Below are 26,514 nucleotides of genomic sequence, written 5' to 3'. Positions count from 1 at the left end.
GGTATCACACAGCTCACCCAGTGATCTCCGGCACATGGCATACATGCCATGCAGGGACTCATTAAAATGGGCGCATGTGTCCAGTTTAATGATCTGCATGGGGGACTAGGAAAGCAGAGGCCAAATGACCCACTGCTCCTAATTTGCAAAAGAAAAATGTAAATGAGAAGAAGAAGAAAAAAAAAAATCTTTGTGGAGATTAACTAAGACTAAAAATGTATTCCTGTGGAGGAGGGAGGGTGGATTCATGGAAGCGGATTATGTTCATGTTGAGAAAAAAAGAGGAGGAGAGCATACACGAGTGATGATCTGTCCTGCAAGAAGGGTTTAACCATCAGACCGTCATTGGGGTCTGCAGAACGGCGTGATCTAGCCCGCTCTGGCGGGGAAAGGGTTACAAATAGAAGAAATCACAAGTTCCTTTAACTTCAGTCATCATCACATACTTCAGTGTCAAATCCTCTAGCGATTTTTAATTAATGAGAAACCACATTTGTAAAGATGAATACTGAGCATCTTAAAGAGGTAGCGACAGGTGTGCGCATAATAAATGGATGGAAAATCAAGAGGAGAGGTATAATTGTACAACAGCACGGAGCCGGGAAAGTGCTTACCTCAAGTATTTTTGGGGATCCTTGTCGCCCCAAAGTACCAAAAATGAGGCCCCATGTTTTAGCTCCAGCAGCCGATGAAATGGCATCGCCTCGATTTTTTTGCATGCAGCTGTGATCGTAATACTCCCGCGAGAAAACCTTACTATATGGATCGTACCTATGTAAAGACAAAGTGAGAAAGCCTTACAACATAGATCATACTAACAGTATGGAAAGATAAAGTGAGAAAACGTTATTAAATGGATCATAACCATGTCAAGGTATAATGAGAACACTTTACTATGTGATTCATACATATCTACACTGATCAAAGAAATAAAGGGAACACAAAAATAACACATCCTAGATCTGAATTAATTAAATATTCTTCTGAAATACTTTGTTCTTTACATAGTTGAATGTGCTGACAACAAAATCACACAAAAATAAAAAAATGGAAATCAAATTTTTCAACCCATGGAGGTCTGCATTTGGAGTCACCCTCAAAATTAAAGTGGAAAAACACACTACAGGCTGAACCAACTTTGATGTAATGTCCTTAAAACAAGTCAAAATGAGGCTCAGTAGTGTGTGTGGCCTCCACGTGCCTGTATGACCTCCCTACAACGCCTGTGCATGCTCCTGATGAGGTGGCGGACGGTCTCCTGAGGGATCTCCTCCCAGACCTGGACTAAAGCATCTGTCAACTCCTGGACAGTCTGTGGTGCAACGTGACGTTGGTGGATAGAGCGAGACATGATGTCCCAGATGTGCTCAATTGGATTCAGGTCTGGGGAACGGGCGGGCCAGTCCTTAGCATCAATGCCTTCGTCTTGCAGGAACTGCTGACACACTCCAGCCACATGAGGTCTAGCATTGTCTTGCATTAGGAGGAACCCAGGGCCAACAGCACCAGAATAGGTGCTCACAAGGGGTCTGAGGATCTCATCTCGGTACCTAATGGCAGTCAGGCTACCTCTGGCGAGCACATGGAGGGCTGTGTGGCCCTCCAAAGAAATGCCACCCCACACCATTACTGACCCAATTCCAAACCGGTCATGCTGGAGGATGTTGCAGGCAGCAGAACGTTCTCTACGGCGTCTCAAGACTCTGTCACATGTGCTCAGTGTGAACCTGCTTTCATCTGTGAAGAGCACAGGGCGCCAATGGCGAATTTGCCAATATTGGTGTTCTCTGGCAAATGCCAAACGTCCTGCACGGTGTTGGGCTGTAAGCACAACCCCCACCTGTGGACGTCGGGCCCTCATATCACCCTCATGGAGTCTGTTTCTGACCGTTTGAGCAGACACATGCACATCTGTGGCCTGCTGGAGGTCATTTTGCAGGGCTCTGGCAGTGCTCCTTCTGTTCCTCCTTGCACAAAGGCGGAGGTAGCGGTCCTGCTGCTGGGTTGTTGCCCTCCTACGGCCTCCTCCACGTCTCCTGATGTACTGGCCTGTCTCCTGGTAGCGCCTCCATGCTCTGGACACTACGCTGACAGACACAGCAAACCTTCTTGCCACAGCTCGCATTGATGTGCCATCCTGGATAAGCTGCACTACCTGAGCCACTTGTGTGGGTTGTAGACTCCGTCTCATGCTACCACTAGAGTGAAAGCACCGCCAGCATTCAAAAGTGACCAAAACATCAGCCAGGAAGCATAGGAACTGAGAAGTGATCTGTGGTCACCACCTGCAGAACCACTCCTTTATTGGGGGTGTGTTGCTAATTGCCTATAATTTCCACCTGTTGTCTATCCCATTTGCACAACAGCATGTGAAATTGATTGTCACTCAGTGTTGCTTCCTAAGTGGACAGTTTGATTTCACAGAAGTGTGATTGACTTGGAGTTACATTGTGTTGTTTAAGTGTTCCCTTTATTTTTTTGAGCAGTGTATATGGGCCATACCTATGTAAAGATAAAACATAGCTCTATGGATCATAACTATGTAAAAACATGAAGTGAGAAAATATTACTACAGGGAGTGCAGAATTATTAGGCAAGTTGTATTTTTGAGGATTAATTTTATTATTGAACAACAACCATGTTCTCAATGAACCCAAAAAACTCATTAATATCAAAGCTGAATATTTTTGGAAGTAGTTTTTAGTTTGTTTTTAGTTTTAGCTATTTTAGGGGGATATCTGTGTGTGCAGGTGACTATTAATGTGCATAATTATTAGGCAACTTAACAAAAAACAAATATATACCCATTTCAATTATTTATTTTTACCAGTGAAACCAATATAACATCTCAACATTCACAAATATACATTTCTGACATTCAAAAACAAAACAAAAACAAATCAGTGACCAATATAGCCACCTTTCTTTGCAAGGACACTCAAAAGCCTGCCATCCATGGATTCTGTCAGTGTTTTGATCTGTTCACCATCAACATTGCGTGCAGCAGCAACCACAGCCTCCCAGACACTGTTCAGAGAGGTGTACTGTTTTCCCTCCTTGTAAATCTCACATTTGATGATGGACCACAGGTTCTCAATGGGGTTTAGATCAGGTGAACAAGGAGGCCATGTCATTAGATGTTCTTCTTTTATACCCTTTCTTGCCAGCCACGCTGTGGAGTACTTGGACGCGTGTGATGGAGCATTGTCCTGCATGAAAATCATGTTTTTCTTGAAGGATGCAGACTTCTTCCTGTACCACTGCTTGAAGAAGGTGTCTTCCAGAAACTGGCAGTAGGACTGGGAGTTGAGCTTGACTCCATCCTCAACCCGAAAAGGCCCCACAAGCTCATCTTTGATGATACCAGCCCAAACCAGTACTCCACCTCCACCTTGCTGGCGTCTGAGTCGGACTGGAGCTCTCTGCCCTTTACCAATCCAGCCACGGGCCCATCCATCTGGCCCATCAAGACTCACTCTCATTTCATCAGTCCATAAAACCTTAGAAAAATCAGTCTTGAGATATTTCTTGGCCCAGTCTTGACGTTTCAGCTTGTGTGTCTTGTTCAGTGGTGGTCGTCTTTCAGCCTTTCTTACCTTGGCCATGTCTCTGAGTATTGCACACCTTGTGCTTTTGGGCACTCCAGTGATGTTGCAGCTCTGAAATATGGCCAAACTGGTGGCAAGTGGCATCTTGGCAGCTGCACGCTTGACTTTTCTCAGTTCATGGGCAGTTATTTTGCGCCTTGGTTTTTCCACACGCTTCTTGCGACCCTGTTGACTATTTTGAATGAAACGCTTGATTGTTCAATGATCACGCTTCAGAAGCTTTGCAATTTTAAGAGTGCTGCATCCCTCTGCAAGATATCTCACTATTTTTGACTTTTCTGAGCCTGTCAAGTCCTTCTTTTGACCCATTTTGCCAAAGGAAAGGAAGTTGCCTAATAATTATGCACACCTAATATAGGGTGTTGATGTCATTAGACCACACCCCTTCTCATTACAGAGATGCACATCACCTAATATGCTTAATTGGTAGTAGGCTTTCGAGCCTATACAGCTTGGAGTAAGACAACATGCATAAAGAGGATGATGCGGTCAAAATACTCATTTGCCTAATAATTCTGCACGCAGTGTATACGGGTCATCACCATGTAAAGGTACATCACATGGATCATACCTATGTAGAGTGAAGCATGGTGTCTGGTAAAAGTACTGGAGGGGGTGTATATCTCACCCAGAATGCTCAGATGGGTGAAGTAAAAGAATCTGGGAAATCTGGGTGGTTTCAGCAAAGTGTAGATTGCTGAGGCACTTTTCTTTCAAGGGATTCTGTCACGAGATTTTACCCCTATAACCTAAACATATGCTCATGTCCGGAGTAATAAGAATAATCCTAAGCTGGCCTTATTAAACTTCACTGTGGCTCTATTTGCCCAAAAAAATGGTTTTTATAACCTGTCAATCACTCACTTAAGGTGCCCAACGGGAGGTCCGTTAATACAGGGTGCCCGGCCGCACCCCTCGCACTCCGGTGCCCAGCGCCGCCTTCTACAGCTCAACGCCGCCTCCGCAATCCTGCCAGATCCTGCGCCTGCGCACTAGGCTCAGCCAGATGCGCCGCGGACTCCTGGCAGCGGCTTCATTGAGCGAAGTGCGCATGCGCCGGCCTGATGCGCATGCGCACTTCGCTCAATGAAGCCGCTGCTAGGAGTCTGCGGCGCATCAGGCTGAGCCTAGTGCGCAGGCGCGGGATCTGGCAGAGGGACGGGTAGGATAGCGGAGGCGGCGCTGAGCTGTAGAAGGCGGCGCAGAAGACAGGGAAGGCGGCGCTGGGCATCGGACGGCGAGGGGTGCAGCCAGGCACCCTGTATTAACGGACCTCCCCTTGGGCACCTTAAGTGAGTGATTGACAGGTTATAAAAAAAATTTTTGGGGGCAAATAGAGCCAGAGTGAAGTTTAATAAGGCCAGTTTAGGATTATTCTTATTACTCAGGACATGAGCATATGTTTAGGTTATAGGGGTAAAATCTCATGACAGAATCCCTTTAAAGTGTTTATTGGGCCTGGATTTTTATGGAATGGCGTGTAGGTGTTGGTAACGGGACGTGCCATTCCCTGCCCACTCCAGTACAACACTTTCCCCTAAGCCTGAGGCAAACCTAGTGTAGATGCTGGGTTCATTACTGTGGGGATAAATAAAGGGCTGAAATTTTCGTTCAGGCCTCTTTCACACAAATGATGCGGATTGTGTCAGGAAAAAAATGTTTTCCGGAGCTCTGATGCAGACAACCACACACAGGCAAAGTCGGATGTGTCCTCCATCTCACTGATGAAGCTCTGAACCAGTTCCTTCTGCTGCTGAAGTCACTATATGTATGTCTAGTCTGTGCAAGATCAGTACTGACAGGAGTGGGAACGGACTAGAAAGCACAGCCCTAGTGTGTGCAGCATCAGTATTGAATGAGGCCTACTAGAAAGAAGGTCCCATCGGTGGATCCTCCGCTTCTCCGATTTGCCAGTCCGAGCATGTACAGTACATAGTTTTTACCAAAGTACATAAAGTAAGTGATCTGTAGTTATACCATGTATACAGCCCATTCTCATTCACGGATGTATTCTGAATTCTACTGACAGGTCCTTAAAAGCTTAGTTGAGATTCTCTAACACCAAGTACTCCACTAAACACACTCTTCCCACATCACAGCAGTGGACACCTCTCAACACAAACCAGCAGGACATAATCTATAAAGACACTGGACCTGCAGGGGACTGCTGGAAATATGAGGGAAGAAGCATAAAAAAACAATTCAGAATGGACCTCTAGGATGAAAGGGACTGCAAGACACAATGTAACTCTAGATCAGTCCAACATTACATGGAGATCATTGGTGTACAGAATTGTAAAAGTTAGTGGAACTACATGTGAACTCCGTCAACTTATTTTAGTAAATACTTGTATGTTACATGAATTAACAATTTTACAGCATCTTTTCATAGAACATTTTACTATTCCTCTGTTAATCCTGATGAAAATGAAAGAAGAAATTAAAAACTGGGTGTTACTATTCAGAAAGGTGAGTCTCTACACCAGGCACCCTCAAACTGCGGCCCCCCAGCTGTTGCAAAACTACAACTCCCAGCATGCCCGAACAGCCTACAGGTATCAGCTTACAGCAGGGCATTGTGGGAGTTGTAGTTTTACAACAGCTGGAGGGCCGCAGTTTGAGGATGCCTGCTCTACACAGTCAGCACTGACTGAACAATGTCAGGGTGTGGAGGGACACATCCCCAACTTCTAACGATCAGTTGTGAATGTACGGTATTCATAAATAATAACACAACATAGAGGTCTAAGAAAAGATGCCCCAGAATTGTTAGGCTGTGTTCATATCTCCGTTAGTGATGATTCGGCATAAATGCAATGCCAGCTGTCGGCCGGACAAAAACCACTGCATGCTGGATCACATTATAGTTAATAGAGCTCTGGCGGTGATCCGTTGAATATGGCAATGCCGGATCCGGTGAACACCAGCAGGCTGTTCTCTGCTAGAGCCCTGCCGGAAACGTCCACCAGAGATGTGAATATGCCTTATATCATAGTGAATTCAAGTATACAGTATATTAAAATAGGTAAGTCAGGAGAGATAACAGGTCCTCTTTAATCCCATCAATGAGCTCCCCCTACAACACAATTTACAGGTCCAACCTATTAGACCGATCCTTAAAGTTTAGCACACCCCATCTTCTGCAACGACTGAAAACAAAAGCCTTAAAATGCACAAATAATGGATGATGCTGATTCTGAGCATTTAGCCCATTGTCCCGGCCCTTATCCCTCCATTAACATGTGTTGATCCAAGTTTCTCAACACATTTTGAATAATTCCAGGGCTTTCACACAAGATTTCCGAAAATCCATGTGCTTAGTTCCAGTGTGAACTAAGTGCTCTTTACCTGAGCCCCAGATTAACAATGCATTCAATACACCAAGTACAATCCCTCTTTAGTGTAATCTAAATAGGGCAGAGTTCAGGCCAAGACATTTTTGGAACCCCAACCCAAGGAAGGAACGACAAAGCAGATGAACTGGTACGACCTATTATATACAGAACTCGGCAACAATCTTCACCGTGGGCCCACACTCACTGCGAATCTGTGAAACATTTGTTCAGGCACCATATTCAGAAACGCAAGTCTGGTGTGTAATGCTTTAAACCCTGGGAATGATCAAGAAACAAGCCCAGCTCAGCATGCACATTATTTATGGAGGATAAAATGTGGAATATTTAAAATGCATCTTATAGAGATACGCTGAAAATGTGAGCCAAGGAAATAAACAAACAGATGCACCTGCAGCCGAACACGAGCATCAAGGGCAAGAAATATGCAATAGTGAGTAAATCTCTTCAACCTGCTACTGCTAAGATGACAAATAAAGAGATATTCGAGCTATAATTATGGAAAAACGCAAAACACAAGCACAAGCATACATTTTCATTAGGTCATATCCGTCACTTTTGGATGTCTGGAAAAGCCATTTAATGTACTCTAAAGCTAGCGGTATTCATGGCGCATACGTACAGTACAGACCAAAAGTTTGGACACACCTTCTCATTCAAAGAGTTTTCTTTATTTTCATGACTATGAAAATTGTAGATTCACACTGAAGGCATCAAAACTATGAATTAACACATGTGGAATTATATACATAACAAACAAGTGTGAAACAACTGAAAATATGTCATATTCTAGGTTCTTCAAAGTAGCCACCTTTTGCTTTGATTACTGCTTTGCACACTCTTGGCATTCTCTTGATGAGCTTCAAGAGGTAGTCCCCTGAAATGGTTTTTACTTCACAGGTGTGCCCTGTCAGGTTTAATAAGTGGGATTTCTTGCCTTATAAATGGGGTTGGGACGATCAGTGGCCTTGAGCAGAAGTCAGGTGGATACACAGCTGATAGTCCTACTGAATAGCCTGTTAGAATTTGTTTTATGGCAAGAAAAAAGCAGCTAAGTAAAGAAAAACGAGTGGCCATCATTACTTTAACAAATGAAGGTCAGTCAGTCAGCCGAAAAATTGGGAAAACTTTGAAAGTAAGGGCTATTTGACCATGAAGGAGAGTGATGGGGTGCTGCGCCAGATGACCTGGCCTCCACAGTCACCGGACCTGAACCCAATCGAGATGGTTTGGGGTGAGCTGGACCGCAGAGTGAAGGCAAAAGGGCCAACAAGTGCTAAGCATCTCTGGGAACTCCTTCAAGACTGTTGGAAGACCATTTCAGGTGACTACCTCTTGAAGCTCATCAAGAGAATGCCAAGAGTGTGCAAAGCAGTAATCAAAGCAAAAGGTGGCTACTTTGAAGAACCTAGAATATGACATATTTTCAGTTGTTTCACACTTGTTTGTTATGTATATAATTCCACGTGTTAATTCATAGTTTTGATGCCTGCATAGTCATGAAAATAAAGAAAACTCTTTGAATAAGAAGGTGTGTCCAAACTTTTGGTCTGTACTGTACATATAGAGCAATAGTATACGTTTAGTATCTAACCCATCAAAGCTCAGAAATGAACCATGCACTTGTATGTAGCTCTCAGGTGAATCCATCACCTCTGGAAGGCCTAATAAGTACAGTAATGCTTGTATAGAACTACCTGACGCCGACTCCGGATCAGAAATTTGGATGACGATACTCGCCCCCCATTCCACTGCTGAGCACCCGCAAATGCGTTGAGAGGACTCCTGTGCATGTACGTATCTGTTTTGCGGTCCACAAATTGCAGATCTTCAAAACACAGATACCGGCCATGTGCGTTCTGCATTTTGCGGAAACGGAACAACCAGCCCTATGATAGAAATGCCTATTCTGGTCTGCAATTGCAGACCAGAATAGGACATGTTCCATCTTTTTTGCGGGGCCACAGAATGGACATACGGATGCGGCAGCACACGGTGTGCTGTCCTCGTCTTTTGCGGCCCCATTAAAATTAATGGGTCCACATCCATTCCGCAATTGCGGACATAAATATACGGTCATCTGAAGGAGCCCTAATGGAGAGAACTCCAGGAGAAGGCTGGTTTGCGGGCACATAGCAAGGGAATGGATTACTGATCTGGAGTCAACAGCAGGTGTTCTATACATGTATTATTGTACCTAAACTTGGCGCCTGCTCGCAAGCGCAGTGGGCACAATGGCCGCCGGGTGCCACCGGGGCTAACGTATGCAGTCGATGATAATGTCAATCACACACATTTAACCCCTCAGATACCACAGACAAGTGTGACCACGGCATCTGGGAGTGCAAAAACTTGGAAGCGCACACTCCAGGGCATGCACTGGCATCTCCTAGTAGGGAGCCAGACAGTGTGTGCTGCAGACTCGGTCCTCCTAAATGATCTGGGTCCATGAGAGAAGCACTCTGATGATTGCTTGTTCAAGTTCCCTATGGGAACTATAAAAAAAAGTGTACATAAAAGGTTTTTAAAAATAAAAAAAGATAAAAAAATGTAAATCACCCACCTTTCCCTCAATTTTAAATAAAAGTAGATAAACAATAAAAAATCATTATGGGCATCACCATGTACAGTCAAACTTTTATAATATAAAAATATTCATCCCGTACGGCAAATGGCGAAACAGAAAAAAGGTGAAAATGGCCAAATCGCCACTTTGTGGTTGCTTCAACAATTTTTTTTTTATAATTGATGTCAATGAAAAGTACAGATTGCCCCGTAAAAAATAATCCCTCACACAGCTCTGTGCACATAACTACAAAAAAGTTATAAGGGTCAGAATATGGCAATGAAAACATCCCAATTTTTTTTTTAAAGGTTTTTATTTTTTATAGTATTTCAAAACACAAGAAAAACTTGACAAAAGTGGTATTGTCATAATTGTACTGACCCAGGGAATGAAAGTAACCGGTCAGTTTTACCGCTTAGGGAACGCTGTAAAAATAAAACCCAGAAAACTGGAGGAATTTAGTTTTTTTCCGAATTCCACCCCATTTGGAATTTTTCCAGCTCCCCACTACATTGTATGCAATATTAAATGGTGACAAACTGAAAAGACTAGCGTGGTATTAGCAGGAGGTGCTCAAACCCACATGCAGTCGTGCATATATATAGGGGAGCAAATCCTGCACTTGTGGCCCGTTGCTAATGGCGATCCCCAGCAAAAATGCATACGGTGGAGGATGCCCGCAGCGAACCACAAGTACCACAATAGACATCCCACACAAGGTAGCAATTGTGTGGATGTCATAATCAATATAACAATATAACAAAATAGCAAAGGTACACTCTGCGGTCTTACTAAACCCTCAAACTGATTTTAAAATTGAGAGATTAGTCAACATGTCCTACGGTGTAGAACATGTCTAAGCCCGGGCACCACGCCATGGTTTCTCAAGTAGCCCGGGACCTAACACTCTCCTAACTGGGCCGTATGGGCAATACCAGGAGCCAGTAGGCAAATTACAGGAGCATGAGGCCGACTCACAAACAACTCACCAGTTACCTCCAGCATGTAACCATGCTTGCAATGGGAGAAGTCTGCGAGGAGGGAGGAGTCGGCTACTTGAGAAACCTTGGCGTGGTGCCCGGGCTTAGACATGTTCTACACCGTAGGACATGTTGACTAATCTCTCAATTTTAAAATCAGTTTGAGGGTTTAGTAAGACCGCAGAGTGTACCTGTCTTTGCTATTTTGTTATAATATTAAATGGTGCCATTAGAAAGAACAACTTGTCCCACAAAAAACAAGCCCTCATACGGCTATGTGAATGGAAAAAATAAAAGTTATGGCTCAAGAAAAAACTATCCGGGGGTGAAGGACTCTTCTATGGGACTTCGGAAAATAGGTGAGCAAGCTCGCTTGGCTATTTTTAGAAGACCCATAGCACTAAATGGAGAGCAAGCCGAGCAAGCACACTCACCTCTCTATTCACTGCTATAGGAGTGCTGGAAATAGCTGACCCAGCTCTTACATTTTTTCAGTACTCCCATAGCAATGATTAGAAGGTGGCTGCATACGCACGGCTGCTCTCCCTTCACTTCAAGGACCTCGTTCTGGAGATAGGAGGGGGTCCCACAGGTGGGACCTGCACCTATCTGACACTGATGTGCCAGATCACTTGTACTGCAGATCTATGAGAGTTCTATGTGCAGTGTGGTCCTAAAGGTTCTATAGTATCCTGGAGTGTCTATCAAAAATATGACATCAAAGCTCTGCCTAGTAAGAATACAGGGGGCTATTTATGAACAGATATGCGTCACTTTTGTGGCGTATATCTGGTGCACATTCTGTCGCATGCCATGTTGCTGCAGAATCTGCGACTCCTTCCCCGCTGGCGCTAGGTTTACAAAAGGGGACAAGCCGGCAAGCCGGTCTCATTCACCATTTTCTGCGCCTGGGTTAGGCGTAGAAAATGGTCTAAATGTAAGACAATTCGGAAGCTGTCTTACACTTCGAACTGGTGGTGGACCGTTATGTAGAGGAAAACTGGGATTTGGCAGTTGTGGCGCCAGGTAGGATCAACGTCTTCTACTTAATATTTTTTACTGTTAGATTTTACGTAACTATGGTGGGATTTTTCATCTTCTGTATGGACATGAACGGAATGGTAAGGAACAGAAAATTCATCATAATGTCAATACCTGAAAGCCTTCGTGTCTGGGTTGGCAATCATTACGGACTCCAGATGAAAGCGACCATCACCCAGATACCTACAAACAAACAACCAACAGGTATTAAAATCATAAAATGTCAGGAAAAAATTAAGACAAAAGAGTGATTAACAGTGGTATCTTTTGGAGACAAGTGCACCTATCTTGAATTCACATGTTCACAGTCTATATTCTGGAGGTGTTCCTCATCTTCTCAGAGCATCATTGGGATCCATAATACTGTGAGTTCAGGTCATTAAACATGGTCGAGCTGGGAAACACATTTCCAGTTGTGTAAATCTGGCCCTAGTGGCCTGTTCATTATGACCAGAAAGAACAGTGTGAGGGCAGATCACTAGGAGGAGTGAGGTGAAATTATTGAGCAACTAACAGAGTTTGTAGTACAAGACACAATAGATAAATAACATAATTACTCAAACATTGAATGTGGAATGTAGATGACGCATCTGTACTGGTAATGCAAGACTGAATGCTGGAGATAAGCAAAAGGGGTTAGAATTGGTCAGGCAAATAGATGTGTAGCAGTCCCATAATAGAGACCAAATCAGAGACCAGCGTCTCAATGTACAGTACAATGGCTATGGGCAAAAAAAATATTAAAAAGCTGGTTATAAGAGAATAAAAATGTTCACAGTACAAGAAATGCAGTACACATCCTTGATCTGGAATCAATGGGCCCCAAAAAACGACAGATTACTCAATATTCAAGATTTTTGAAGCATTCTGAATTTTGGCATCCTTGCACATTGGGGTGCACTACCCAAGTAGTATTGGTAAATTAAGCTCTATGATGGCGTCGTTGTAGCCTGTATAGCCCTGTAGATCCCAGATTATTATGTGAACCATGTACACAGGGGCGGATTGGCCATAGACCTTACAGGAAAGTTTCCAGGTGGGACGTGAGGAGGGCCCAGGCGGCCCAGTGGAAGTTTTTGGGGATGTATTTTGTGATGGACTGTGGTATCTGGCTCTGTTGGGGTGGTATACATGTGCCACAATATGGTATTTCTGACCCTGCCTTCCATCAGTTTGGACCCAACTTCAAAATGGGGCCACTTTTAGCATTTTTTCCAGGGCCACTTTTAAGTTCCCAAGTCAGCCCCTGCATGTACAGTACTTTCCATGCTTTCTTGCAGTATAAATGAATGATATCCTGGAGGTTCTTACATGGAAATAATCATCCCCACCTACCATGGGGGCCAACATTATATACATAATGTGTGGAAATATTTTAAGTTCCTTTTTCATGGAGAACTGTATTCAGCCATCTCCTCAATGAAGAACTGCGCGGATAATCCCTCTCTCTCTGTTCTGTGTGCAGGAAAGATCACGGAGCACTAATAAGTGTTGAATTGAGGTAGACGGGTATAATACAGGATTAAGGATCAGATGCTGATCTTTCTTCCCTTAAGCATCCTTGGATAGACAATGTCAGAAATAATTAGGTATTCCTGTAGCCTCTTCACTAAAACTATTTCTCCCTTCTAATAATGAGCTCTGTTACAAACATCACCTTGACTGGCCTCTGTCTAAACTCTAGTGTCCTCTCCACATTGAGCACATACATAGCATCCATGGACGCTGCACACAGTGTGACGTCCTGACATCCTTGGACAAGCATTCATTTCACGTTCTTTAAGATATATCTTTGTAAAAAGACAACCCCAGAAGTCCACTACATGTCTTGCACATACGAAATGGGGGCAACTACTCAAAGCGTATCCTGGGACAGCGTGGTTCTGTCAAAATTATAGATATCGCTAAGAAACACAAGCGTTTGGTTTCATATCGTAGGTTTCAGTGTCTTTGTAGAAGATCTGTGCGTATGTATAACAGAAATACTCCTGTGAATAGCAGAATATCAGTTTATAGAGTACATTATTAAATATAATATACTGAAGACATTCACAAGACATGTGATACCACAGTAACCCTTTCCGAGTTGGATCGATAAACAAGAAAGCAGTATTTAACTTCTTGTAGTCCTCCTGGTTCCAGGATCTGATGCTGTGCAACATGATCCTTTCTCTGAGGCTGCTTCATTCAACCCAGCCAAGTCTCTCACTAATAGCCTGAGTGTTAGCACAGATCAGCCCTGTTCTGGTTCTGACCAGCTCCTGTTCGTAACTCCCAGCCTGGACCCTGACTCTACCTTTGTCTCCTTCTTCTGTTAAAACACTCCAGTCTGGTCTTCCTGGCTCCAACCCACTGCTCCATCTCACCACACTCCAGTCAGGTCCTCCTGATTGTAACCCACGGCTCCAGTGTGGTCCTCTGGGGCTCTGACGCATGGCTCAGTCTGACAGTGCCCGTTTGGTCCTCCTGGTCTTGACCCATGGTTCTGTTAGTCTACACTCCAGTCTGCCTAGCTTCATAGCTACCTATGTAACACCAGATCCAGTGATTGCCTTGTGCTCCCTGTAGTTACTGCGTTTCCACCAGGTTGTTAGGATTCCTCTGATTTTCCAAAAAGATGCATCAGGTATTTGACTTCATATGAATTGGCCTTTGCTGTCTGTGGGTTCTTTAGGGGGACAATAATATTAGGGTGAGTTCACTCTGTAGAGCGCAGCAGAATATGTTGGGGATCCAGGATCCACTGGCAATCTGTCTATTGAAGGTGCAGTCTAGGAGAAAGAAGAATTGGTTAGTGAGGACTTGTACCTGTCCAATTCCTACTTTCCCTTGACTGATAAGTGTTACGTCTCTTGAAAGTGGATCCTTACAGGACTGCAACTGGTTTGGCGCAGGCTAGACTGGGGTGCAGAATCTAAGGGATCTCCAGGTTTTCACCCTTAGACTTGGCTGCATAGTGATCCCCAGATTGAAGTCCTCAGAATAGTCAGCAGTTTACAGCCGGGCACAGCAGTGATGACAGAACCAGAAAAAAGGACCAAAGCTAAAGGTCATCTTGAGACAGGCAGGAGTGCTAACCACCAGATCTGGTGTTACATACAGTAGGTAGCTATGGATGTAATGCAAACTGGCAAGTAACTATAATTGTATTTCAATCTTATTCCAGATACGGTGGGAATGAAGAGATTATCTTGTCTTCCCTAATGTCAAAATGTCTATTTTCGTTAGAAAAAATAACTTGCATGACAGAAACATGTAGTGTCAGAGATTCCAGCTGCAGCATATAACATGAAGGGGTCAGACATTGATCCGTTATGACACTGATGGACAGAACAGCCTGACAATGGCATACAACATCCGTGGCTGCATTTATAGGATTTACTGCCTTGGTCTCTATAGCGGACTACGGATCTACCATAATTGTCTAAGCCAATAAACTCACTGCACCAGATGCCAATTATCTCCTATGGATTATCCGATCATGCAGAGTGTCACAGTGACAAACACATCCATACAAAGAGCCAGCTGCTCGAAAGGCTGACTTCTATTCTGTTTATAGGTGTGGAGAAGGAGGGTTTCGTAAGACACTGAAGCAAGACGTTTGATTCCTTTCCAGCACTAGGCCAGAAATGGCTGGAAGAGAATACAAATGTCACTTTCCCATATTTGTATGTAAGTAGTCAGGCCATGTAAGACACCGGACAATGTCTAAAGCATTCAGCTTCCTCTGATAATATCGATGAAACGTGCTCCCCCCATAAACCAGGCACAGATCAATGGCTTTTAAAGAGGATGTGTCGCCTATATTTATTTTCACTAATTAAAACCAGATAGTGAAACAGATTCCCGTTTTTTCTAATCAGTGTTTTCTAAAAGGAGCCTGTCACCAGGAAATTCATTGTGCAACCAGACACAATAGGTGAGGGGGTCACTTACAAAGTGCGCGCGCCAGTTTTCTGGCATACAAAAAATGCAAGTCTGTGTACAACTGGCATTTTGCTAAAAAAAAATAAATAATATATATATATTTTTTTTACTTTTTGAGTTTCTATGACCTTCTAGCCACATTCTTTAAAAAAGAGAAAGGAGCAAGGCAACTGCCGCCCAACAACACAAAACTGGAGTAAATTATAACTGAAATCTATGCCAGACTCTAGGTGATCTAGATTTAAATTTCTAGTGTATGGACATCACAAATGAAACAACTATAATAAACTGGCTGTATCTTACTTTTTTAGTAAATGACTCCCAATGTCTTGTAGGGCTGGCTCAGCTGAATGGAATGATACTTGTCACTTAGTAATCCATTGCTTCATTCTGGAGAAAAAGCACTTTACATTCATATGCAAATGAGCTGTTAAGTGCACTGAGGGGCAGGCCCAAGCCACTCTGTGCACCCTTGCTCCACCTGCTTAGTCCCTCCTTCTCCTTGATTGACAGGGCCAGGCAAGATGACTGGCTGCACAAGCCATTCTGCCTGGTTTAGCAGTAATTTCCTTGTGACAGTTTCCCTTTAATTCTGTTTTCTGTACATGATTATAGGGGCAGCCATGAATCTGGCCTTCGAGATATTCTTTACAGCAGCCACATGGGACATCAACTACAACAGATAGGAGGTGCATATTGACTTCTATGGGAGACATGTTCAGTGACCTGGGAAGAGGTCAATTTGTGTGGGGGTGGGGGTGTAGATAAGTGGTGAACATCACTCTTTGTGAATGCTGTGATCCGGTATTATCTCTATATATGTTATCTGTCATTGTAATCCTGCCCGTGATGGTAATGTTATTACTGCTGAAAAGTGATCTGTGACAGGACGTGTCAATTTACTGAGAGGATTGAGTGACTACAGTAACAACTGCAAATTTGCTTTTTTAATATAATAGATAATCGCATGAAAAATGTCTGTCATAAAAACCACGTTTAAGCAACAGGTTACTTTCTAATGACACACTCCCTTTAATGATTAAATTAAAGCAAATGCTCTAGTTAATGCAGAATTGCAGGGTCAAACTTACAGAAGGGCTTACAAGGTGCTTAACTGAAATTTAGACACTTGTTCCTCTAAAATTCTCCAGATAGTCTCCAAAAATTTCTTATTCTGAATGTCAAGCCTGGACTCCTATGGCTACCTTCACACTCGCGTTTGGTGCGGATCCGTCATGGATCCGCACAGACGGATCCGTACAGATAATACGACCGTCTGCCTCCGTTCAGAACGGATCCGTTTGTATTATCTGTAACATAGCCAAGACGGATTCGTCTTGAACACTATTGAAAGTCAATGGAGGACGAATCCGTTTTCTATTGTGCCAGATTGTGTCATAGAAAACTGATCCGTCCCCATTGACTTACATTGTGTGCCAGGACGGATCCGTTTGGCTCAGTTTCGGCAGATGCCGAATGTAGCCGAATGTGTCCGCCTCCAAAGCCGAATGTAGACGGAACGGAGCCAAACTGATGCATTCTGAGCGGATCCTTTTCCATTCAGAATGCATTAGGGCAAAACTGATCCGTTTTGGACCGCTTCTGACAGCCCTGAACGGATCTCCCAAACGGAAAGCCAAAACTCGAGAGTAAAAGTAGCCTTACCTAAGTTACCTCCCAGTCCCCAGTCTTTGATTCCACTTAGAAATGGATGGTCAAGCAGCAAGTACTTCATGAGGACTACCTCTGAAAAGAATGAGGCCTTCTTCTGAGAAGAATGAGGCCTTATAGTCAGTGTTTGCTCAGTGATTTACATTTTGAGGCAAAACCAGTGGAGCCTTTACGGAGACGGGGTACAATGGAAGGATTTGCACCTGTTCTGTGTTTTTGACCCACACCTGGTTTTGGCGCACAACCACTGATGGAAATCACTGCTCAAAGACTAACTGTGTGAAAGTGGCCTAACAGAGGGGTTCCTTGGGTATCAGTGACTTCTGTGAGATTATACCGATGCTGCAGAGAGGTTGGATTGACATCATTACCTTAATGTGACACCGAATTGTAACCTATTCACTCTAGAATGATTTACCAGATGTATTGGAAGTCAATTCTCTACAGACGGCCATCACTAGGAAGTTGTACCACGGAAAGCATATTGGGGCAATAATTTTATATTTAGACAAAGCAGGTCTAATAACGGTTATGCTCTCATTACTGCAAAATGTCTCTAAATGATTATTCCCATAAATTCCAAATTAAAAATCCACAGCACCAGGGACGGTGTCTCAGAGACAACGTAACGTAATCTTGTTACAGACGCTCGTGTACCTTTTTGCATGTATCAGCATGACTCTCTCTTTCCCCTTAGTCCTCTACACACTTCTCTGTCCATCACCCCATGTCTCCTTCCCCGTGCTTTGCCGTAACCGTCTTTGCCCGCAGTTTGCTGCCAGTAATTGAGTCGTATATCAGGACAGATAATAGATGGGAGGCCAGAATGTAATTGGGGAAGAAAAATGGCCAAAGCCAACATCACAGGAGCATTAATTTTATTTAAGGACAGCAAATTAGAGCGCGCTCCTCTCCCATCACCTAATTATTTTAGGTAATGAAAATGCTTAATGTGGTGTGAATTCTCAGAATTACAAACAAAATAAATAAATATCCGCTGAAGGAGAAAGAGTGCGAGAAAACCCGGGGAGCGCTCCGATAAATAATGGTAGGAACAGAGAGCAACGGATCCCAGGAGAGAGGCTGCAGGAGACAAACGCAGGATTAGAGGAACGCATGGCAGCAGAGAAGAGAAGCGCCAAGATGATCCGAGCTGCAAAAACAGACATGAAAAAAGTGTGCAAGCTGAAAAACATTTTCACATTCGCCGCCTCATCCATAGCCGAGAGCTACTTTACAGTGCTATTTTTATATGTCAACAGCACAGTACCAGTGCACTTACACTGCAAATACACCACCCTAATCGAGCACATCATGCATAAATTATGCGTATACGTATTTTGTCAATGCTAATCGGACAACATGCAGTTCTTTGTTTTAACATCACCAGGTATTAGAGTAAAAAAAAACCACATATTATTCTCTTAAATGCATGAAATCAGTAATACCTGAGAGGCCTACAGTTGTCAGTCTTGTTTCCAGCTGTTACCGCTATTCCATCACTTCCCCACAAATAAGCTAGCATACCTGTACAAGTATTCATGACACCACATGCACACAGACGGTATATGGAATCATCATTACGGTTCCTTGCGACGGTAAAGCAAAATCACTCAACTCATCCAGATGAGGAATAACACAATTATTACAATCTGCAGAGAAAGGCTTCCCTGTAATGGAGTTCTCATCATTTTCATTTTCCCAAGTCATTTTCAATTAGTCTCTATGGTGGTGCATTTACTGGGGGGAAGAAAAGTATAGAGTGCTGAAATAATATTATTCACCACACTGTGATAAAAGACATCTGAACATTCAATTAAAGCGGTCATATATGAGGTATGAAGGCAGAAAGCAATCCTTAAAGTCGTGTAAATTAAAACGAGCGCCGCTTTACCATCACACCAAGGACGAAATGTACAATGTCATTATAGATTAAGATTATATTATATACACTCTTATTACTGTTCAGCGATGCCATGGATGGGATTGTAAAAAATCGGGCGCCACCAAACTCTGCAGAGTTGTATAGAGAAAGCACCCATGACTGTCTCTAGAAAATATGGTAGGGAGACAAATAAACATCAGGAGGAAAATGGGTATGGTCAGATTTTTTCTTTTTTCAAATCTCATTTTTTCAACAGGAATCTGTGCTGCCGCTTCTACAACAATGACTTTTTCCATTCATTACTGCCTTAGATTTTATGTTGAATTTTTTCCACACCACCTAACGCTATATGCACATGACGGACATTTTTAATGGAGATTTTTTTTCACTGATGCCTTTCTGAAAAACTGACGTTAAAAACGGACCCATTCAATTGAATGGGGGCAGTCTGTCAGTGAAAAACGGACAAGATAGAACATTTTTTGACGTCCGTTTTTCGTCCACAGTCAAAAAAACTGCTGTTTGAATAACCCTGTAGACTACCATTGGTCTTAAAATGGACGTGTGATGGCCGTTAAAAAAATGTACATCACATGTCCGTTTTTCCACAGTCGTGTGCATACAGCCTTAAAGGGGTTATTCACCTTTTAGATACTGATGACCATAGGTCAACAATATCAGATCGGTGGGGGTCTGATACCCGGCACTCCCAGCCCCTGAGTAAAGCAATAAACAGATCAAGACCAGAGCATATGGTTAACAATTACAGAGTGCAACCCACCTGACACAAGTTTTCTCTGTGGACAGGGTTCCCCAATAACTATGAGTATATTCATGGTATCGTCCTGTTAAAAAGTTTGCCAATTGTCTTAAAGCCTAACAGAAGCCTGTCTAGCCAAGGGGCTTACTGTCTTCTATTTGGGATACCGCTCTATGACATCCCTATGCCATAACAGAGCACAGAGACAGGGTTTATATTCATGAGACAACCCATTTAAATAGAACTCACATGGTAAGTAGACTCTTGGCAATACTCCCAGGGATAAATATGCAAACATCTATCCACCATAAAAGCAATGTTTCTTGTATCAACTACAGCTAACACCCCTGCCTTAATGGTGCACATTTACTAATGCTCTAAGATTTAGGGTACTTTAACACTAGCGTTAAAGTTTTCCGGTATTGAGTGTCCTAATGCATTCTGAATGGAAAGCAATCCGTTCAGTATGCATTAGGATGTCTTCCGTTCCTTTTACGGTATTTGGCCAGAGAAAATACTGCAGCATGCTGCGGTATTTTCTCCCGCCAAAATTCCGGAACACTTGCCGGAATGCCGGATCCGGAATTAATTTCCATTGAAGCCAGAGCCTCAGCAGGACTCTGCTTCACAAACACTGTTCCTCTCTCTCCCCTCCTCAGATTGACACACTGGGAGGTGCTTTATGTCGGCCTGATTACAGCAGGCCTCACCGGCGATTACCTCAGGTGAAAGGAAAACATGCTCTGGAATGAGGGGGGTAGATTGGGAGGTCCCATTGCCAAACCTACCATCCCAATCCAATAAAATCTAGCCCTGAATAAATAAAGAAAATAGCTTCAGCAACTAGGTTTGCTGAAACCAGTGCCACCTTCTTAGACTTCCAGGGCTTCACCGTACACATCACTGTTCACATTGCCACAGCATGTATAGTGGTGTAGAACACTGTGCCTTGCAGTAACACGCATAGGGAGTCTGCTCTGGTAGTGAAATAATACTGTGAGTCCGTATGACATGCAGATGACAGGCGTTGCTCCTTTTACACCGCCGCCAGCTGATTCCACATCAATGTCAACAGAACCTGTTCTATTAAACGTGTATACAAGTAGAGCCCCCCTGACAGAGTGGAGACGGTGTCAGTAGTAATTTTTTGTTTACGTCACTGATTAATTAGCCCATCTTCTGATCCGTCAGAACAATAACCCACAAAAAACGGATCATGTCTGTCGACCATACGCCTTCACTCGGTCAGCATTTGCTCAATAATCCATCAGTATAGTAATGCCCCAAAAAAACAGGAGTGGATCTAAAACAGAGATGCCACGTGAATGGAATATTTGCATGTCTTCTGTGTTTTGTACCCACTCCTGCTTTTGGCTACCAAATCATAAGCTATTTCTGATGGGACCATACAAGCCTTACCGCTGCTACACAGACAGGATCTGTTGTGCGTCCCATTTTTCCTTCCTTCTGACAGATCATAAGAAGTGTCAAATAAATGATGATGTCAACTAGGCCTAAAAGGCAGAATAGTGACCCAGTCATGGAATGGGGAGGGTGGGAACAGCATGAGAAGTCCACAGAGTGGCCCAGTGACATAGTGATGAGGTGAAAGCAGCATGAGGAGACCACAGAGTGGCCCAGTGACATAGTGTGGAGGTGGCAGCAGGATGAGGAGACCACATACTGGCAAGGTGACATAGTGTAGAGGTGGCAACAGCAGCAGCATGAGGAAGCCACAGAGTGGCACAATGACAGAGTGTGGAAGTGTCAGCAGCAGCATGAGGAGACCACAGAGTGGCCCAGAGACAGAGTTGTGAGTTTACAGCAGCATGAGGCGGCTACAGACTGGCAGTTTGACATAGTGTGGAGGTGGCAGCAGCAGCATGAGTAGACCACAGAGTGGCCCAGATACAGAGTTGTGAGTTGGCAGCAGCATGAGGAGACCACAGAGTGGCAAGGTGACATAGTGTAGAGGTGGAAGCAGCATGAGGAGACCACAGAGAGGCCCAGTGACAGTGTTGAGGTAGCAGCAGCATGAGGACACAACACAGTGGCCCAGTGACAGTGTGGAGGTTGCAGCAGCAGCATGAGGAGGCCACAGAGTGTCACAATGACATAGTGTAGAGGTGGAAGCAGCATGAGTAGACCACAGAGTGTCCCAGAGACCGAGTTGTGAGTTGGCAGCAGCATGAGAAGACCACAGAGTGGCAAGGTGACATAGTGTGGAGGTGACAGCAGCAGCATGAGGAGACCACAGAGTGGCCCAGATACAGAGTTGTGAGTTGACAGCAGCATGAGGAGACCACAGACTGGCATGGTGACATAGTGTGGAGGTGGCAACAGCAGCATGAGAAGACCTGAGTGGTCAGGTGGCAGTAGCATCAGGAGACCACAGAGTGACCCAGTAACAGAGTGGGGAGGTGGGTGGCAATAACAGTACCCGCTGACGATGGTGTGTCTAAAAAGGAGCACTTGGCATCAGATGTGTGGCATCAGGCGGGTGGCAGCATCAGAATAGTAGCTGAGGCAGGTACCCAGAAGAAACCGGTCTCTTTTGTCAAGTCTTTTGGGTGAGGCAGCATGGATGATCTAATCTGATGCATCAGGCATTGGTGGGTGGAAATCCTGGCTGATCCACGCCTGATTCATCTTGACAAAGGTCAGTCTCTCCACATTTTGGGTGGACAGGCGTGTTCTCCTTGGGGTAACTGCCCCACTAAAGACCCGCTCTAATGCCACACTACTGGCCGGGCAGGACAACTTTTCCAGGGAAATCTAGGCCAGTTGCGGCCACAAATCCAGTTTGGCTGCCCAGTAGTCCAGCAGATCTTCAATGTGGGTTGGCAGGGTGCTGTCCAAGTATGCCACCACCTGCTGGTTCAGGTTCTGCTCCAGGTCTAGCTGCTGCTGCTGGTGAGTAGTTTCTTCACTAGGCAGGTGAAGAAAGCTGCTCATCAGCAACTCTAGACTCAAGCTGCTGGTGAGGGAGCTGGTACTGCTCCTACCCCCCTCCCCCCCCAGCAGCCATGGCAGTGAAACGAGAGCGCAAAGGGCCAGACTTGTGAGAGGATGGACGATGGTGCAGATAGGCAGCGGCCAACCGACTACATAGGATGTCTCTATAGTAGTTCAGTTTGTCCTCCCTCTCAGTGGGTGTAAAAAAAGGCCCCCATTTTGGACCGGTAGCGAGGGTCCAACAAGGTGGAGAGCCAGAACTCATCCCTCTGTCGAATGGTGACAATTCGGCTGTAACTACCCAAGCAAGTGAGCATGCAGCAGGCCATTTGCGCAAGTGACTCGGAGGGACTCCCTGCCTCCATCACCACTGCATACTACCACGGTGTGCCTGGGTCATCTGCTTTGTCTTCCTCATCTGCCTCTTGCTCCTTTGGCTGCTCCTGCTCCTCCTCTCTTGTCACCTGTGTAGAAAAACCACCCATTTCTCTACACATTGCTTGTGCTCCAATGTCCTCCTTCTTCTCCAGATCAGCCCCCACAGGGCTCATGTGGCCGTGGGATGTGGGCGCCACGTCTCCAGTCCCCTGACCAGACAGATTTACCAGCATCTGTTCCAGGATATGAAGCAGTGGAATGACCTTGTTCCTCCAGTAGTCCTGGCGACTGACAAATAACAAGGCATCCTCAAAGGGCCCAAGCAAACGACAGGTGACACGCATGAGCTGCCACTGGCTGACATCGAAGTTACACAGGGGAGTACTCCTGTCTGCTTGGATCCTCAAGAAATCATTTATGGCCTTTCTCTGTTCGTATAGTCGGTCCAACATATGGAGGGTGGAATTCCAACGGGTGGAAACGTCGCAAATCAGCCTATGTTGGGGGATGCTTGGTGTGTATGAGTGGCTGAAGTGCATGCAAAGTTTCCTGGCTATTTTTAGGATGTTTTGCAGATGGGTGGAAGACTTCAGGAACTGCTTGACAACCAGATTGAACACATGCGCCATGCAGGGAGCATGGTCAGCCCTCCTTGACACAGTGCCGACACCATGTTTTTCCTGTTGTCGGTCACCATGGTTCCGATTTTGAGTGGTCATGGAGAAAGCCAGGATTCAATTTCTTGATGAAGGACACGGAGAAGTTCTTCCCCTGGGTGACTCCGTTCGCCCAGGCAAACGAGGTGTAGAACAGCGTGACACCGCCGTGCCCTGCACATGTGGTATGCTGGAGGAGCACTGTAAATTGTCCCTGTAGTGGAGGCTGAGGACACGGTGGTGGATGAGGTGGCAGACATTGTCGCAGGACCAACGGCGTGAGAACTTGGAGGCGGAAGCGGCGTCATCTGGCCAAGTTGCTGGTGTGGCTGGGCAGGAACCACATTCACCCAGTGGGCTGTAAAGGACATGTATTATCCCTGACTGTAGTTACAGATCCACACGTCGGCGTTGCCGTGCAGTTTGGCAGACACAGACAGGCTCAAGGACTGGACCACCTTCTGTTCTACATATTTGTGCAGGACTGGTAATGCCTTTTTCGCAAAGAAATTATGGCTTGGGACTCTTAGGCTCGGCACAAGCCATCATTTCTCTGAAAGGTGCAGAGTCCACCACTTGGAAAGGGAGGGACTGCAGTACCAGCAACTTGGCCAGGAGCACGTTCAGCACCATAGGATGACCACACGCGTATTTCTGTCTCTTCGATCGCTTCGGTGATCAACTGCTGACTAAATGGCTGACGAAGAGTAGGAGGACGAGGAGCAGGAGCATGAGGAGCAGGAGCATGAGGAGCAGGAGCATGAGGAGCAGGAGCATGAGGAGCAGGAGCATGAAAAGCAGGAGCATGAGGAGCAGGAGCATGAGGAGCAGGAGCATGAGGAGCAGGGGCATGAGGAGCAGGGGCATGAGGAGCAGGAGCATGAGCATGAGGACCGGTAGATGATGGGAAGGACAGACAGCTCCCTTCGGCTGAGATGGTGGAGCCTTGACTGCCTGAAATCGGGTGCGTGCCACTGGGTGATGCAGCGGTTGCTGCGGCAGGATGGACCACCACATCAGAGCCACGGTTCTCCCAGGCCACTTTATGGTGACACTGCATATATTGACACAGGGCCGTGGTGCCAACATTGGCACCCTGGCCACGCTTCACATTCTGCCCACAGATTCGGTAAATGGCCAACACTCTTCACTGACTGACTGCTACGGCCGCTGCCTCCGGGAACCCCTGCACCACTACTTTCCGGGCAGTTAGGCTCCTGCAAAGCGGGTGGTTTACCCCGGGCAAGTTTGGCTCCCGGCCTCCCACTGTTGCCACCCTGCTGACTACTGTCCACGCTACCGACTTGCCGACTCCGCCGATGCCACCCTCTTCTCCTGATGATGAAGCCCCTTCGTCACCTGGCTCCCAATTGTGATCGGTTACATCATCGAGTACTGTCTGCACGTCACTGATGTCCTCCTCAACTGTCTCTGAGCCAGGAGTCTGACCGTTCGCAAAACCAGCTCCCACGCCACTCTCCTCATCACTACTTGCCAGCCTACCGGAGGAAGCAGCGGATGTCACCTCCAGATCTTGGCTGGGCAATAGCTTCTGACTGTCGTCTAGTAGCTCGTCCTCGCTGTATAGTGGAGCTACGCCCACCGCATATAATACTTGTCTGGCTGAGGGAACAGAAAAGGACAGAGGCAGGTCGAGGACAGGTGAGGGCACAAGGCCTGCTCCCGGGCCATGACAACTAAGGATTGTGTCTGACGAACCCGCTGACTCTTGGCTGGGGGTGTCTGATGTCACTTGGAATGAAGTGGATGACCGAGTCAACCATTCAAGCACCGCTAGGTTGCTGGTCAAGAGACGACCACTAGAAAAAATAAAACATAACTGCACCGCTGAACGGCAAATAAGACTTTTTTTTCCACTAATGCACCACAAAAAAGGCTGTAATTTTGTCACTTCACTGCACAACAGCTAATAAGACTCCCCCCCCCCACTAATACACCCCAAAAAAGGCTTTAGAACATATAACTACACCACTGAATGGCAAATAATACATTTTTTTCCCCACTAATACACCCCAAAAATGGCTGTCATTTTGTCACTTCACCGCAAAACGGCAAATATGCCCTTTTTTCCCACTAATACACCACAAAAACAGCTTTAAAACATATAACTGCGCAGCTGAACGGCAAATAAGCCCTTTTTTTCCACTAATACACCACAAAAAATGCTTTAGAACATATAACTGCAGCGCACAACGGCTAATAAGACATACAAATATTTCCTAGTAATACACCCTGTTAATGGCTGTATCACACAGCACTTGCACACCAATAACGAGCAAGGTTTGCTGGAATTACAGAGGTATCAACTATTGCAAACCTAAAAGCAGCAGTATAATGGCAATTTGGATCCCTAGTCAGTGCAGGAAGATGTAATAGAATGGCTCCTATTACCCAGGCTGTACACTCCCCTATTGGACCCTGTTCTCCTTTTATAGTGTGGAATAATTCCTCCCTATCCTTTCCCTACACTTCTAATGATCTTTCCCTGAACTTTTATTCAGCCCAAAAAAAAGTTTTAAAGTCTTTTCTACCACTTTCCAGTACACTGGAAAATGTAAGAATCCAAGATGTCTGAGGCTATTTATAGCGCTGTGACATCACAAGGGCGGGCGGGCTGGCTGCTGATTGGCTGCATGCATGACATTGTGGGTGATCCCTTGTTCCCAGAGTTCTTTGCTTCATGTCCTAACACGTGCAGCAGCCATTTGAAATT

At 45.1% G+C, this 26,514-nt stretch overlaps 1 protein-coding gene across 1 annotated transcript in view; it reads right to left on the bottom strand.

Moving 5' to 3' along the window:
- Positions 1 to 26,514, bottom strand: part of DPH1 (diphthamide biosynthesis 1) — a 293,541-nt gene that overhangs the window by 22,631 nt on the left and 244,396 nt on the right. Inside the window, exons 7-8 of the mRNA XM_040423565.1 lie at positions 11,663 to 11,731; positions 615 to 771 (exon numbers count right to left, since the gene is read on the bottom strand). Coding sequence (XP_040279499.1) covers positions 615 to 771; positions 11,663 to 11,731 — 226 coding nt within the window. The remainder of the gene's footprint in view (positions 1 to 614; positions 772 to 11,662; positions 11,732 to 26,514) is intronic.

This window comes from Bufo bufo, chromosome 3 (genome assembly GCF_905171765.1).
Source record: "Bufo bufo chromosome 3, aBufBuf1.1, whole genome shotgun sequence".
Lineage (NCBI taxonomy): Eukaryota > Metazoa > Chordata > Amphibia > Anura > Bufonidae > Bufo > Bufo bufo.
This window is presented reverse-complemented; position numbering and strand designations above follow the sequence as displayed.